The sequence below is a fragment of the Mus pahari genome, chromosome 15 (genome assembly GCF_900095145.1).
Source record: "Mus pahari chromosome 15, PAHARI_EIJ_v1.1, whole genome shotgun sequence".
Classification (NCBI taxonomy): Eukaryota; Metazoa; Chordata; class Mammalia; order Rodentia; family Muridae; genus Mus; species Mus pahari.
Genome location: NC_034604.1, coordinates 38,314,748 through 38,332,418, shown reverse-complemented (window position 1 = coordinate 38,332,418; position 17,671 = coordinate 38,314,748). Strand labels below are relative to the sequence as shown.

The window sequence follows — 17,671 nt, the reverse complement described above, 5'->3', positions numbered from 1 at the left end:
AAGATATTATCGAAAACACTTTGCAAAATAAAATCTGGGAATGTGTTCTTGTCTGTGATTCAGTGTAATTGTGTCTGAGGCGAATTGAAGTTGGGTAAAAAGCAAAGTCTGGGATGGCATAGGTGAGTTAAGTATAGGGTTTGGTGAGATCATTTCACAATTACTTTTATAATTGCCAGCAAAGTGAGAGGACTTCCTCTCTCCCCGGCACGAGCATGTATGTATGCATATTGGTGCACGAGCGTGTGTTTGCGTGTGTGTGTGTGTGTGTGTGTGTGTGTGTGTGTGTGTGTATGTGTGTGCTTTGAAGGTTTAGATGTAACACAATTCAGGAATTTGTTATGTGAAGGTGAAGGTTCTTGAACCAGATTCTGGAATCGGGTGTAATTTTGAGATTGGATGAGAAGGTATAGGCTGTGGTTAGGGCCAGGCGTCTGTGGTAAGTTTCAGTAGTTAACTTTCACATATAAACATCTTGGGCAATTTGCTTTGTGTCCACAAGAGGATCAAAAAGTAAAGTGTCTGTGTGTGTGTGTGTGTGTGTGTGTGTGTGTGTGTGTGTGTGTGTGTGTGCCAGGAGTGCAAATAGACACACACAGTTTGTGTGCCCCTGTGCCCAAGTGTTTCAGTTTAATTATTTCTAAGACAATCTGAATTGTATCTAAGTATGAATCAAGTGTCCAGAGCTGGCGAGACCAGCGAGCGTGTGTCCGAACTTGAGCGCGCGACAAGTTTGGATTTGGACCTGGGACAAGAGCTGAGGCTGCAGTAGGGCTGGGGGTGACCAAGGAGTTGCGGCTGGAGCGGGCGGACGATCCCGGTCCCGGGGGCGATCGGAGCCTGGGCTGAGGCTCACTAGCTTGGCTGGTGGGTGACAGGCAGGAACCAGAGCAGCACTGCCGCCTCTGGCGCGAAGGCTCTGGCGCCTCCTCCCGCCCCATCACTGTGGCTCTGTGCGCGCTGCTGGCCGCTGCTCTCTTCAGCCTCTGAAGAAGAAAGCCCCTGAGTCGCTGTCGCTTGAACCATGGCTTCGGGCCGAAGGGGTTGGGACAGCTCCCATGAGGACGACCTGCCTGTGTACTTGGCCCGTCCTGGCACCACAGATCAAGTCCCACGGCAGAAGTACGGTGGCATGTTCTGCAACGTGGAGGGCGCCTTCGAGAGCAAGACGTTGGATTTTGATGCCCTGAGTGTGGGGCAGCGAGGCGCCAAGACTCCCCGGAGCAGCCAGGGCAGCGGCCACGGCGCAGGGAACCGGCCGGGGATTGAAGGAGACGCGCGCAGGGGCCCGGGCCGGGAGGAGAGCAGGGAGCCAGCGCCGGAGTCCCCCAAGCCCGCCGGGGTGGAGATCCGGAGCGCCACCGGCAAGGAGGTCTTGCAAAACCTCGGTCCCAAGGACAAGGTAAGGGAACCCGGGGTCTTCTCCCCTCTAGCCCTGGCCCCCTTCTCAGCCTCAGCCGCCATGGCTTGGGTACAACTTTCTTACTCATACTTTACAAGGAGATGGGCTGAGAAAAAGGGCATCCTCAAAGGGCCCAAGTTCTCACGTGTCCCCAATTGTGGCATCTTCCAGTGTGCACTGCAAGGGTCTCAGGTCTGGGTCTTTATCCCAGTCACCCACCTGCACCCTGGCTGGTTAGTTCTAGGTGGGTGTGTCAACCCTGGTCTGGGAAGGCTTAGCGATTCCCAGACTTCCTTTACTTCTGATGAACCAACAGAACAATTGTCTTGGTTCCCCTTGGTCCCGGATTAAAATTTAATCCAGGTCACCAGGGCAGAGGGCATACTGATGCTAAGAAAATGGGGTGACTCTCTGACTCTTCTGAAACTTTTGGGTGTGGGGCCTCTAAACATCTGAATCTCCGTGCATGACGCTCCACATCTGTGTTTATTAAGAGTATATTTGTGTACATAGCTTGGCACGAGCCTGGGTCTCAAGGGATGCAGCTGTCTCTGTAAAAAAAAAAAAAAAATACGTATTTGAAAATAGACAGGGGCATTAAAAGTGCATATTAAACTAGCACGAGCTGCCAGCCCCCCGCTGCTCTTACATGTGTTAAAGCTAATTTCTTCTGTGTGTGTTTTAGAGAAACTCATGCCGTACTGAGCTTACTACAAAGATTTATGTGTTTATCTCATAAAAAGTCAGAGGCATGGTTTAGAAAATTCAGGGTTGGTGCAGATCTGGAGGAGTCAACGTTCAAATCGTAGGATTTGAGTTGGGGAACAGTAGTAACCAGATGACCTCACCCTGGTCTAGGCAATGGCTGCACACTCCACCCCCTGCACACACACACACACACACACACCCCGTGTATTATTCCTCACTAATGCCATCATGAATAATATCCTGCAATGGAAATGTCTGCCTCACCGTGATTACGGTTAATACTCATCCTGCTTTGAGCTGTTTTTCCATTAAAATGCAATGAGGTAGTGAAAGGACAGCTTATCTCTCCTTGGCTCGATTTTTGATAGTTTTTTTTTGTTTTTTTTTTTTAAACAAACTTTTAAGTACTGTTCCTAACCAGGGAAAACAAGACCCGGAGCTAGTTCTGTGTAGAGTGATCCTTTGTAAGACAATGTCGGCATGCCTCGGAATTACCCATCTGCTTCCTGATCTTCATCACTTCTTCCTCTGAGTATGAGACTCCTGTAGGCCCGGCCCACTAGCCCTTTTAGGAAATGCTTCTGGTATACAAGAAAGGTTTTGGCAGACTTCTCAGCAGAAGAATAGCCCTCTACAGAAAGCTAATTGCTTCTCTACATGTCTAACTTCATGACTCTTAAAATGTCCCTTTCCTGGCGTAAGTGGGAAAGGAGGGAGTGGGAAAGGCTAGACACAATTGCTGTGAGTCAGTTCCCTTTGCTGGAACACCCCTGATGTAAGCCAGATAATATGCTTGCTTTGCAAGATTGAAGCATGGTAACTAGAGAAAGGGAAAATGGTCTTCCTTCAAACCCAGCAATTCTCTCGTTTTTTTTGTTTCCTTTCACAAACTCTATACTTTTTGGCTCTTAATTGAAAAATAATAATATGACTTAGACATCAGCAGGGTTGCTAGAGCTACATGGGTTTTTAAGTTCAGGCTTGCTGTCTGCTTCTTGCAGGCCATGTTATTATCTCTAATTTTCTTTAATCACACTGTTTAAAACACACACACACACACACACACACACACACACACACACACACACGGGTTATCTAGTTCTATACTTATGGTTATTCCCTTGAGGCCTTGAGGCTATGGACTGTGTGTTTGGGTTTATCTCTGGCCCTGCCTGGGATGCCTGGCACATTGGAGGTGTTTAAGACATGTTTGATATTAAAATTCCTTATTTAAAACATCTGTTTTCCTAGGCTGGTGTAAAATGACATCTGCACTGGTCTAAATATCTGCTGCCTACTACTCACTACCTCGTGAAGCAAGTTCTAGACATCTTAGATTGGAAAGCTAACAAGCTCGCCTACCTATAGAGTATATGCATTTTATTCTTTTTTAAATTATTTTATTAGATATTTTCTTCATTTACATTTCAAATGCTATCCCGAATGACCCCTATACCCTCCCCCCCCGACCCTGCTCCCCTGCCCACTCACTCCCACTTCTTGGCCCTGGTGTTCCCCTCTATGGGGCATATAAAGTTTGCAAGACCAAGGGGCCTCTCTTCCCAACAATGGCTAAATAGGCCATCTTCTGCTATATATGCAGCTAGCTGCTTGTGGACGTTGTACATCGTGGTGCGCACTAGGCTCCGCACCACGATGTACAACGTCCACAAGCAGAGCATGTGTCCTTATTACCAATTGGAACATCTGGGTATATACCTAGAAGTGGTATTACTGGATCTGCCGGTAGTAATATGTTCAGTTTTCTGAGGAATCGCCAGACTGATTTCCAGAGTGGTTGGACAAGCTTGCAATCCCACCAGCAATGGAGGAGTGTTCCTCTTTCTCCACATCTTGTCCAGCATCTGCTGTCCCCTGAATTTTTGATCTTAGCCATTCTGACTGGTATGAGGTGAAATCTCAGGGTTGTTTGATTCTGCAGTTTATTCTTAGAAAAAAAAAAAAGCATTTCCTTATTCAAAGACATTTAAAAGATTTTAAGTATATGGGTTTGGCTCTCATGTCTGTCTACAAATGAAATCAGGTAGGGGCATGGTTAGGAGTCCTAAGCCTCCATGATTTAACAAAACAATAACAACAACCACTTTTTGGCCCCTGCCAGTTGTCTACGAAGGTCACAAGGGAATTTCTGATCATCATTGTCCTTCAGAGATCACTTCCACACATCAGCAATGGGAACAGTCTAAGTAGTAAGTTGTACACAGACACAGGAACTTTCTTGCAGAAGTTATGAGTAGGATGGGAGCTCATGTCTCATTGGTTAAAGCAATCACATGACTTTAGAGGAACTCGAGGAATACATGCTTACCACTATCCTGCAAGGCTGGGAATAACTTCTAAACAACTCTAGTATCTTCCAGAAATTAGGGATGGACTATTGGGGCAGGGCTGACATCATCTCTTCACCAAATATATAAATGAAGCCTGTAACCAAGAGTCCTTGGGCTCTAGGTTTCCCATCTACAAGGTGATAACAACACTGACTACTTGGTTTATAATTAGAACTTAGCATATATTATTATACTACCCAACTTCATTTACCTTTATATGTTTGTAGGCAATCTGTGTGTGTGTGTGTGTGTGTGAGCGCGTGCGCGCACACACACACACACACACACACACGCACACATACATGTGCTCTGTCAGTTTCTGTCTCTTTCTCTACCTCTGAAGGCTTTCTCTGGGGTCCTGTTATATAGCTCAGGGTAGGAAGGAACTCATTGTGATGACCATCCTGCCTCTGCCTCTGCCTCTGCCTACTGAGTGCTTGACTATAAGCAGCTTATCTTTATTAGTCTCGTTATCCAGAGTTTCCTTGCCTTCCTCCTTTAGGTGCATTCCAGTGTTGCAACTCCTTTCTCAGGCTATGCTGTACTGTACACATTTTCTTCTGAAAAGACGGTGTGCCTTGGCTTAAGAGCTGAATCTGGAGCTCCAGATGGGATGCAACCATAACAAAGTGCATTAGGCTGCTTAATTTTCTGGATTTACATGCAGCATATGCTTGTGTTGTACAAGATTACAGCTAGTGATTAATTATCTGTGTCTTATTGTCTCCATAGTAAGCTCCTTGTTAACCAAGCTTTCAGAAACTCTTTCTCATAAGCCCCTCTGATGCTGAAACGGTCCATTTCATGATAGTTCAGGTGGATTAAACAACAACAACTATAGGATCTTATTTTCTTCCTTGTAGGTTTTCCGTTATCTTAGCTCTTTCCTCTAATTGATCAGTACTTTTCAAGCTGTATTTATGACATAATTCTATCAGTTTTGTGCCATCTACAGACATGATAGCAAGTAGCAACTTTTAGGCACATTCTTATATAATGTTATGTGTTTATTTTTCCACGAAACGATTGCATGTATCAGGAAGTTGAAATGTACACCAAATAATCCTGATCACATAGGTGATAAGTAGAGAGAAGCAGAACCCAAACCCTTGACTTTTCTGATTGGTGCTTTTTGTAGACAGTGGGTAGCATTATTATTTTAATTTCACCAGCCTAAGCATCACCCTAGCCCCTGACATGTCAAGATAATACCAAGCAAGAACAGATCTTCCATCAACACCAAAAACCCCCACTGTCCTGTCACTCGCTCCTTACTCAGGGAAGCTTTGAGATGAGTCGCTCAGCCCATGAGCACAGTTGGTGCAAGATCCTTATTTTTCCACGCCCATCTAAGCCTATTAAACGATTATTGAAAAGATGCTGATTAAAAAAAAACATACATTTTATCTCTGACATACTAATTACCACACTCTTCTTAAGGGAATGAGTATATTTAGCAAATTATGAATAGGTTTATTAACAAGTGTTTGGCAGAATAAAAATGTAAAACATCTTTCTACATTATACAGGGAATGCCCAATTCTTATCTTCAGTCATCACTACAAGCCAGTTTTGTGGTTCTACAGCCAGGTGCAAATGGTTATCTTAATAACGTGCTTAAATTTTTCTCATGAAAAATTTTCACACTGCCGAAGTCTTCCAAAATTGGCTAATACTCATAAAATGACACTAAGTGCATAGAAAAGCAATTTTAAGTAAAATGTGTGTGTTTTAATCACTCCTTAAGCTGTTTTTTTTTTCCACCCAAAGTGTAATGTTCAAAGCAAAAAGAAAATTACTAAGAGGAGCAGAGTTATGACACCGAGTCTGCAAGAACAAATGATACCTCAGAGGCTTTGTCATCCAGGAGAACAAAGCCATGGCATTTTGGTTGCATGGTTCTGCTGGTGACTCAGTCCCAGGGACTCATTGCTACTTCCCTGGTTTCCATGTGAGGCTCTTTTGTGCAAGATGTTTTCCCTATGAAGTCAGCCATGGCACTATGGGTAGACAGGAGAATTTCCACTGGATAAGATGTGAACCCTTAACTTTGCCGTCCTAAGTGTTCAAATTTGGTCGGTGTGCCCTTCCTTGCCCCACAAAAAAAAAAAAAAAAAAAAAAGATGGCTGGTGGAAATAGAAGCCCAGACTTACAGAGGCCTCTAGCTGTCGGAGCCCAAGCTCAGGAGTGCAAATGATTTATATGGGAGTACTGGAGCAAAGAAAAGGGTAGATGCTGCCTAGGGAAAAGTGATCTTGCTATCCCAACTGACACGATAAGCTTGAGTCCTGTGTTCCTGGACCCAAAACTGAAGTATTTGAAAATTCTTGGCATTCTGGTTAAGTTTAACAGTGGGTTTTAAGGAACATGCAAAACATGTCTTCTAAGTAATGTTGCAATTGGCAGAGTTCCCTCAAACTAATGCTCCCTGGAAACCTGGTTTTGCTGACTGCTCTGGTAAAGTCTAAGATGGCTGGACTGCTGTCTGTTAGGATTTCCATCAGCGACTCCTGTAGCTGATATTGGTTATGATTTATTTCTGCTGGGCATCACTCTTTAGAAATGCCTCCGTGAGATGAGACAAAACTTATCAGGAGTAGGAAGCTGGCTGAGAGGAGTATGAGCTGAACCTCCACTTCTGCTTGGCTGGATTAAACTTTCTAGATAAACTTCTAGGAAAATAATGTTAAGATATATCTTTGTTCTCTATGTGTCCTCATGGTATTTTGAAAGACACTTCACCTTCTTTGGAGAACAATAAAAAGCGGTAGGGAGAGCAAAGAAAACCAGAAACATCATTAGCTATCTCAGCTTCCAGCCCCAACCAATTTACTAGCTGTAGCTTTGCCAATTCTCTGAGCCAAAGTTACCTCCTTCCTAAAATGAGAGGGCTGGTCCAGATGGTTACTATGGTAGTGGCGCAGAAACTTTTCTGATTCTGAAGAAAGGTCTTATCTAAAATATTTGTGCATGATTGATATTCTGTAGACCTGTGCACACAAATATTTATATATACAAATAGATGTATATATGTACATTATCACATTACATGTAAAATTCCATATTTGTGGAGTATGAGAACCTAAAACAGCAAGCAACAATGTCAACTATAATAATGTTAAGTGCAGCAGAGAGGACTCAATGGGTAAAGTGCTTGCTGTGCATATATGAGCACCTGGGTTTGGAATGCAGAACACAATTCAAATTCAGGTGTGGTGGCTTGTGTCTGTAACTCCAGCACTGGAACACTGACACAAGGACATTCTAGGGAAACCCTGGCAAGACAGCTATTCAAAACAGAGAGTTCCAGGTTCCACGAGAGATGTTGTCTCAAAAAATAAGGTAGTGAGCACTTGAAAAAGATATCTCAAAGTCAAGCCCTGTTCTCCACCGTTGTACCCCCCCCACACACACACTCACACACACACTCACACACACACACACTGCACGCATTCCAAACTAAATGGGAAGATGCAATATTTCTGTGATCAGGTTCCTTTTCCCCATACTCCAGTCTCTGAATGTGATTGCCCACACCTCAGTCTGTAAAACCCCACACCTTCTGTGTAATGGTTGTTAAGAAGTTAGGAGATCTGGCTCCTCAGAGCAGAGCTCTGTGAATAAGCAGGATTCACTGTCTTTATGAAAAAGATGCTGAGAGCTATTTTGGCTTTTCCATGTAAAAATGCAAGAAGGCTCCATCTGTAAGCCAAAAAGCTTGCCTTTGCCAGACAGGGAATCTGCCTTGATGCCCCACTTAAGTATAAGAAATAAAGTTCTGTTATTTACTTGCCACATAATTGTAGTGTTGCGTTACAGTAGAGCAATGTGACTAAGCTACTCAAAAATAAAGAAAATCAAAACAAATGGCAGAAACAACAAAACCCTACAAATGCTTTGAGCGAAGATAGGTGAAAACCCAGAATTTTAATGTGTTTCTGTCCCCAAGTACACACAACAGTCTTTACTGCCATTACTGCACAGCCAAGTGTTATGTTTCCCATAACTGATAGTTATTCGGACACATCATTAGCACCTAAAGGCCTACAGTTCACAGTAGGATTTACTCTTGGTATTGTATATTCAGACAAACTGACAAACATTTCTCTACCATTCTAGCATCTTACAGAATAGTTTCATTGCCCTAAAAATTCCTTTGTGCTGTACCTATATTCCCATGACCCCTGACAGCCACTAATCATTGTGTTCAGTCTTCTCCTTCCTAGGATTTCAGATACGGGCCATCTCCAAACTCCCTGGGAAAAATAGCTCTAGGACTACCTGGGTACTGACATCTATGGGTATTCCAGTCCCTTAGGTCTGCTCTCCATATTCATTGGTAGGAGACTAATGGATTCGGGAAGCTGGTATAATTAGGATAATACACTATTCATTCTTTCCGAATAAGCTGTTTTATTTTTCAGTGAATTTGTACAAATGTCAGTTTCCTCCATATCTCTTCATGCTTGATAACTCATTTCTTTTTAGTACTGAATAATATTCTCTTGTTTGGCCATATCCATAGATTATTTGTTTCACCACTGAAAGAAGTTAGAGCAGCTACAAAGTTTGAAAATTACATATGTTAGCAGATTTTGTAAGTACAAACATTTTTTATTCATTTGGGTAAATACCAAGGACTACAATTGACTACATTTGGCAAGTGTATATTTGGGCCTGTGTCAATTTGCATGCTGTCCAGTGGTGGAAAAGAGTTCCTGTTCCTCAGAAAATTGCAATAGCTTTTGCAATTATCAGTCTCCTACTTCTAATAAGCATAATGGCATTTTGTCATTTTTAACTTTCAATTCTCCAATGACATCAGAAGTACATGAAGCATCATTTCTTCAACATCCATGTTTGTAGCTCTTTTGGGGAAGTCTGTTAAAGTATTTGGTCCAAGTTTTAATCACATCATTTGTTTTCTTATTGTTGATTTTAATAATTCTTTATGCTTTAAATGATAATCTATCAGATGTATCTTTTGGAAATTTTTCTCCCATTGACTTCTTTTCTTCCCTTGATATTATCATTCAGAGAGCAAAGTTCTTAATGCCAATGGATCTCATATTACCAAGTTAGATCTTTCACGGCTTGCAAATTTGGTATTGTTTCTAAAGCACCATCTAGTTCCCAAGGTCTTCAGTGGTTTCTCTTGTGTTATCTTGGAGATTTAGACTTTTTCATTTCACATTCATGCCTGCTCTGTTTGAAATGAATTTATATGAATGAAATAAAGATTGTATATATTTTTCACATGGGTGTTCTGTTGTTTTAGCACCAGTTATTGAAAAGACGCTTACTTTGCTTCTTTGTATTGTCTTTTCCTCTTTGGAATGATCAATTGACTATGTGTTAATCTATTTGTAGGCTACTAATTGAGATCCATTGATCCACATATTTACTCTTCTGTCAATATCATGCTGTTTTGATAACTGTAGTTTTGTACTATGTTTGAAGGCTCTAAAGTATCGATTTCTTTCATTTTATTTTTATCATTCAGTATCGTGTTGGTTATTCTGGATCTTTTGTATTTCCATATAAACTTTACAGTAATTTTAATAATATTCACAAAATGATTGTCAGAAATTTAGACATGTATTGAATCTGCAGTTGTAAGGTACTGATAATGTGACAACACTGAGTCTTTATATCTATGAAGATGTATGATTTTTTTCCATTCATTTATATCTTACTTCATATCTTTTATTAGCTTTCTTCCTATACATCTTATACATATATATTTTGTTTGATTTACAATATTTTATTTGGGGAGTTCTATTGTAAATAATAGTGTTTTATGCAAGCCCACCTGTTCAATGATGCTATATAAGAAAGCAATTGACTTTTGTACATAAATCTTGACTGCATTCTTTGTATAATCATTAGTTCTAGGAAGACTTTTTGAGCATCAATTATTTTTTAGTTTCTACGTAAATGATTGTTATTTGTGGGAAAATATGGATTATTTCTGGGGGAAATGATTTTTCTGAATAGTGCTGCCTGAAGTTTGTCTTTACAAATCAGACTTTTAGCCTTCCTATAGCAAAATCAATATTGTGCTTTGAGATCATTCATAAGTATGTACTCATTCTGCTTGCATATATTTTATACCCAAATATTTAAGATTAATTTACCTTTAAGGAAACCAGTGTTATCAATCTTACTATACTTTGGATGCAATGCAGTTTACTCCTACAGCCTAAGCCATGTGTATACTTGCGATTTTCCATGTTCCCTATATTTCTTCATGGCCCATTCATGCCTTTGACTCATAAAGATGTTTATGTGTGTAAGATGTGGTTACTAGACCTAAGTAACAAGGCACTGGAAGCAATCTACTTCCAAATGTTGAGAGCCACATGTGGATATGGGCTGATAATGTTTGGCTATGTGTGCTCTGTGATGAGTCAATATAGTTATAAAGTGTTCTCCTTTCATGAAACGCCTATAAAAGATTAAGACAAAAGTTCATTACTTTTGGAGAAATGACAACAAGAATTATTTTCCTATTTTATTGGGGTACCACCTTAGTTTCTTTCTTCCCAATCTGTGTACCTGCATTTCCTTATCTAATTTTATTGTCTAGGGATTTCACTATATTGATTAATATTTCTGGTTAGAGGGTATATTCTCTTATATAACATGCCTTGTTCTTGAGCTTAATAGAAAGGTTTTGCTTTTCTTCCCATTATGTGTGATGTTAGCTGTAGTTTTTGTTTGTTTTGTTTTGTTTTTACACAAGTCTTTATCAAGTTGAAGCTATTCTTCCTCTTTTGTGATTTTTCCAGGCCCTTTTTAAAAATACTATGAATGGTGCTAAATTTAGTAAATTGCTTTTCATGCACTCATCCATATAATTATGTGATTTTTTTCTTGTATACACTGTTATAATTATGTATTACATTGACTGACTTTCAAATGTTAAAGATGCCTTGCACATTTGATGTAAATCTCTCTTGATTGTGGTACAAAATTATTATTTGTATTTATTATTAGATTTGATTCATTGTTGAAGATTTTCAATTATATCTACAAAAATATTAGATGGTAGTTTTCTTTTTCTTTATTTTTTTATAGTCTATGCCTCTGACTTTAATTACAATAATGTTGTTCATAATGAATGAGTTAGGAAATGTATGTTTTTACCTTTGGTTGTGCAAGATTGATATAATTTCTTCTCTAAATGTTTGGAAAATTCATCAGTGGACCCATCTAGTATTTGCATTTTTGGTCTGAGGTTATTAATTATTAACACAATTTGTTTAATAGATGTAGGTCTACCTTCTTAGAATTTCTATTTGTTCTGGTATGGGTTTGAAAAATGTGCTTTTCAGGGAACCAGTTCCTTTCATCTAAACTAGCAAAGTTGTTGTTCATAATACTTGTTTATTAATCCTTCAATACCATGAGATCTCTAATGATGTCTGATGCTTTCTGTATATCTTTATACTCTTCTGGTGTGGAGTCAGCAAAGCATCAGAGTTGAATGGAAAGCAATATATGACACTGGCATAAGATAAATATTGAAAATGACATACCTAGCAGTTAGTACTGAGATCAATAGGGAAACAGAATTTCATCAAATCCAGAAGGATGTCATAGTATCTAAAGCAGAAGGGAATATTACAGAGTCTCTGGGACCCATGGAAGAAGCCAAAAGCTAGAGCAAAGGTGAACAGAAGTGAAAAAGGAGCTTACAGGTGTCATTCTGTATTTCAGCTGCCTGGCGAGCATTGTCATTGGCCTCAGTGGCTTTCTCGTGCATTTTATTGATTGAAAGCATCTACTAAGGGTAGATATTACTCAAAAGATGGTGCCAGAGATGGGGCTTAATCCAAGTCCACAGGACCCAGGGTCCCACATGCTGTTATTGTAAATGATCTCTAATGAAAGCAGAGCCATTTGGTTTATTTCCAGGAAACTAAAGTATCTTAATGAGAAAACATGCCATGCTTGGGCTCAGTTAGAAGTGGGCTTAGGAGGGGTTCTTTTCCTCTGGGTAATATTCCCACTTCCTAGCACTTAGACTGCACTAAATAAAACCAATGAAATGGAAAGCTGTGTGATAAATGGATATGGCTAGAGAAGAAAAAGGTAATTGATGAATGGCATAAGTTTGTTAGGGATGAAGTTTTCTTCTATACACTACCCAGGAGGGAGTTATAAAGTGGTACACTATAAAATCTTTTCAGTAAGACTTCAGGACAAGAACTGGGAATGGAGAGTTTGAACTGGCTATGAGGGGTTTTAAATGAAGGTAGTGCATCTAATATACCTGCTTAGTAAACAAAAGATGCCTCTCATTAGTGTGGAAGAGAAGTCTGTGAACTTTCCCCATAAAAACCAGATAGTGAGTATTCAAGCCTATATAAGCTGTACTTGATCAACTATTCGATTGTGTTTAACAAAAATATACATAGACAAGAAGTACACACACACACACACACACACACACAAACTATATGTCAATGATGCTTTAGTCACAAAGAGTGTTTTATAGTTTATCAATCTGCTATATTTCTCTTGATTATAAGAAACAAGTTACAGATCTCTCCCTGCCCGGTGTGTGTGTGTGTGTGTGTGTGTGTGTGTGTGTGTGTGTCAAAGAAAAGATCCAGACCACTGAGGTAAACCCTGCAACTGAGCAAGGAAATCTGAAAGGCACTTGTTCATCTTTCAGATGCCTGAGATTGGAGGAGGAAGTTTAAAAAAATAAATCTGTACTTCAAATTGAAGAGGGAAAAGGCAAGACATTCAGAGAATGCGGATTTATGAAGTGAAACTAAGTTTGCTGAGAAACAAAGACGGGAGAATGGGGGAGGCAAGGAGGACAATCTATAGCACACAGGGAAAAAAACAAAGGAAGCTCGAGTGATTAGGAAGGACAAAGCGTCACCGGCCGTGCTAGAAAAGGGAGAGGTGGGAAGGCTATTAATATCTGCGGCTGCACGGAGAAGAGGATCATGGGAAGAAACTCTCTTGGAGTCGTGAACATTACATGATATCATGAAGTGGATGGAGACAAGGGTTGGCTCACTCACACCTAAGACACGTCAACTGAGTAAGTAAGTGGAGTTTGGGGAGCTGATATAACAGCTCACTCCAGACTCTCTAGGGAGGGTCTCCTTGGGAGAGCAAGATACCTAGCCACTAGAAAATGTGTGCTCACTCTTCAGCAAACTTGTCCTAGACCAGAAATTCAGCCGGAGATGAGACTGACCCCTGGAGATATTCAGTGTGCATAGATGGCTCTCGCTTTTCCTTTGGCCTGTTCGTGGACCCATCAGACTTTACTGAGCACGTGTCATTTGCTCCTGCATGGGTCATCCATTCATGGGTGTCTACAAGGTTCTTCAAGATACTTTATAGTTGAGGGCACATTCATACAGGAAGGCTCAGAGGAGCCTTGCGTCCTCCTCAGGACACAAGACGGGCAAGGCAGAAGCAATTTTAAAATTCAGCCTAACAGTTCAGTTCTGCTCTCTAATTTTACATGTAGCTAAAAATCACAATAGGGGAATAAGGATGAAAATAAAAATAAGTACTTATTATATGAGAACATGTATTTTCATTGTGACAAAATACATACAGCACTTAATTACCTTTGATTACCGCATGCACATAAGATTGTACAATCATGACAAATAGTTCCATAAGTTTCTAACTATCCCCAAAAGGCTTCTATATTCACTCTTCCCTCTAGTGTCTAACAACAACTACAATGCTTTCTCTTGCTGTGGATTTAATTATACTGAATATTTTGCATTAATGGATTGTATTATATGCATACTTTTGTTTTCTTTCTTTAATTAATGTACTATTTTCACAATTAGTCTATATTCTGTGATAAATCCATATCTATTTTGGGAGGGGGCTGGATAATGCCCTACCATAGGGGTATGAGAGAGATTATTTATCCACTGTGAACACTGGGCTCTTTCCACATATTTCTTGTTGGGAATCACCCTGTTTCAGGTACTTTGTAAAGTTCTGTTTATTTATTAATTTAATTTAGTTATATTCATGTGCAGTCTCAGAGAGAACCATAATTATCCCACTTCATGTATGAAGGACATGAGACAGAGAGACATGGAGAAAGACAGACCAAAATAATATCATTAAATTAATTTAGATTAAAAAGCAATAAACTTCTTTCAGAAAGAAAAAGAACCACAGGGGCTGGAGAGATGGCTCAGTGGTTAAGAGCACTGCCTGCTCTTCTAGAGGACCAGGGTTCAATTCCCAGCATGTACCTATAGGGGCTCACAACCATCTGTGACTCTAGTTCCAGAGGCTATGATGCCCTCCTCTGGCATTTTAAGGCATCGAATGCAAGAGGTGCACAGACACATTCGGGCAAACATTAATGTGCATAAAATAGAAATAAATAAATCTATATGAATGCAAAGAAGGACATTAAACCTCTCATGGGCCACAGTAAGATATAGGGATCTAAAAAAATCACATGCCAGACACAGAGAAGTGAGGGAGAGTGAAAGTCAGGGTCTGTACACAGAGATGCAGTCTGCGGTTCGCCTCCTTATCATATCCACATTTGAGAGCTATTAATGGGTGCTGGCCATTCTTCCTCCCTAAACAAGCATTTCCATTTTGCAGTTTGTCCTGCTAATTTGAGAAGACAGTTAACAAACCATGCCCAGTCGTGAGCAGTTATACTCTGGTTGTGGGTGACACTGGAAAAGTGAGATACTCGGTTATTCAAACGATATAGCTCAATCCTCTTGACACACACCCAGAAATCCTCAGCTGTTATGTCAGGTTATTGCAGTGAGCACTGGCCCGGGGCCTGCTTCTGTCTGTATTGTGGAGCCTCGCAGAGGCCTTGAGAAATAAGCCTCCCCTGTAGTGTTTATACAAAAACAATATTAGCTTGTTATTGTTGCTGTTGATAGGAACAACTTCATGAAAACTATTCATTGTCTCCAAGGACTTGGTTGATGTTTGAGTCCAAATTTATTTCCCCTTTCAAGTCGCATCTCCTTGTTTAATCAGCAGTGATGTGACTCCACAAGAGCTGTAATATTGTCATCATTTCCATAGAAACCATCTGCAAAGCTACAAACAGAGGCTTCCACCCTCCCTGCAGGCTGAGGTAGGAAGGCCAGATGGGTTATAAGGAAAAAAGGCTCTAAGTGAGCCATAAATCACTTGGTGGGGGAAGAGATGGTGGGAGAGGAAATCACTTTAGGAGAAGAATTGTGTTTGGTGCAGCCGTAGCCACAGGGAGAAATCCCCCAACGAAGTGGCTAATGGTGTGGGCGGCTCTCCAAGGCTAATGTCTGGAGTAGGTTACTTGCTGGGTCCCCGTACTAAGGAAGCTACAGACAAAGGATTTTTCCTCTGTGGGCCGCTGATCTCACAGTCCACCGGCCACAGGGGAGAGAGCCTTAATGTCCTGGACAGCCTGGTGTGTATAAAGATAGAGAGCCGGGTGTGAGAGCTCGCATCTGTCTGGACAGACACATTTCACACGATTGTCTCATCGCACCTGCATAGCATCCCTGAGGGCAAGGTGTTCTTATTCCTGTCTTACAGGTGAGGAGACTAGGCGGTTCTGCCTCCTTCTCTAGATCTCCCTGCCCTTTTGACTGTTCTTAGGGCCTCTTTCTCACACCCCCAAAGCTGGGTGAGGATCACCTGTGTCTGTGTTCTTGGGTGCATCTCATTAATAATGATTATACTGTAATATGAATAATAGCTAACTTTTCTCCACTGGCCTAGGAGGGGGAACTTTGGGTGTAACATCTTTAGCACCTGACTAGCACCACGTTATGAATGACTCAATGGTCCTAGATATATTCTTCTGATAAAGGAATAAATAAGAAATTCCCAGTTGATTTATTAAATTGATTGTCTTTTCTGTAGCTGTATCTGTGAGAGTTAAGAAAGTGTCTAGCATGCTCAAGCCTTCAAGAAATATTTGAATGGAAGGTGAATGAATCAGCCAGCGTATTACCTGCTGTTATCAGCTTGTGACATCAAGCTTTTCTAGTTATAGGCATATTACCTTGGCTGGTAGGAGTTCATTGTCATGTTAGGCCAGGCAATGCTAAGCTCACACCTTCCTTTCCTGAGCTTGAGATTTGCTTTTAGAGGGACAACCAAGTATAGAACAGCCGTCATTTGTTACTGACAGGCATCCCAGCCTGAGGCAGAGAACACTTGGAGGTCTGACATCCAGGAGAACAGGGGAGAAGTGCTTGCATTAGTCCCTGGGTAAGCTTGACTGAATCCTTTCATTTTCATTTCTCCCTTTGAAAAAAGAATTAGTTGAGTTCAGCATAGGATTACTACAGATGAACACCTCTTAATTTTTAGATGGGGTCTTAGGATATTATCACGGCTGATCTCAAATTCATAGGCTGAACTGATCCTCCTGTCTCGGTCTCCTGATTATCTGTTACTGTAGATACACATTCTCTTGCCCAGGCCATTCCCTCTCTTTAGAAGAGCTATCAAAGGTAGTCTCTATCATAATCTCAATGGATGTGAAGGTACCTTGGTGGAGACCCTCCCTGCCGCCTCTTTCACACACTCTACCACTGCCCCTAATCCTTACTCTTTGAGGAAGTTCACTGGGAAATATGGACCCTAGCACATAGAGCTCAGTGTGTTCTCATTTTGTCTAACAGAACAAATTATATTCAAGTCATTGGTTTAAGGCTCAAGAGTTCTGTAGATACTGGAACTGAGCCCTACAGCCCATTGAGCAGCCTGAACTGATGACATGCACAGCCTTTTCCACCTAGTCAGGCGTCCTAGTGAAGAGGAACGACTTACAATCCAAGGTCTTGATGTCTCGTTATTGATTCCACAACCATCTGATCCCCAAACCATATCTTTGAGTAAGTCATCTTCTTTACTTGCCAGCTTCTAAATGTATATATTAGGGAAGATATTATTTTGTGATTAGATTTTGTAACATTTGTGATGGTAGTTACTGTTTCCTATATTTAGTAAGCTGTTAGTAAATTATGTGGAAGTGTCCTTGCATGCTCTTGCTGGTTGACTTGAAAATGAGAAGACTTGACAGCCCTTACTTCTTATGGTTTTATTTTTCATGAATAGACTCATGAGGCCTGAGGAGACATTTTGCCAGATAAGATATTCAGTCTTATTTCCATTTAGTGTAAAAGTGGTGAATTCCCACCTAGTGATCTTTTTTCTTTTCTTTTTTTTTTTTTT

The 17,671-nt window shown here is 40.8% G+C and overlaps 1 protein-coding gene across 1 annotated transcript in view; it reads left to right on the top strand.

Annotated features, from left to right (window-relative positions):
• The first annotated feature begins 846 nt into the window (after positions 1 to 846).
• Dpysl3 (dihydropyrimidinase like 3) overlaps positions 847 to 17,671 on the top strand; it is a 110,461-nt gene continuing 93,636 nt past the window's right edge. Inside the window, exon 1 of the mRNA XM_021214147.1 lies at positions 847 to 1,402. Within this exon, the coding sequence (XP_021069806.1) occupies positions 1,025 to 1,402 (378 nt within the window). The 5' untranslated portion in view covers positions 847 to 1,024. The remainder of the gene's footprint in view (positions 1,403 to 17,671) is intronic.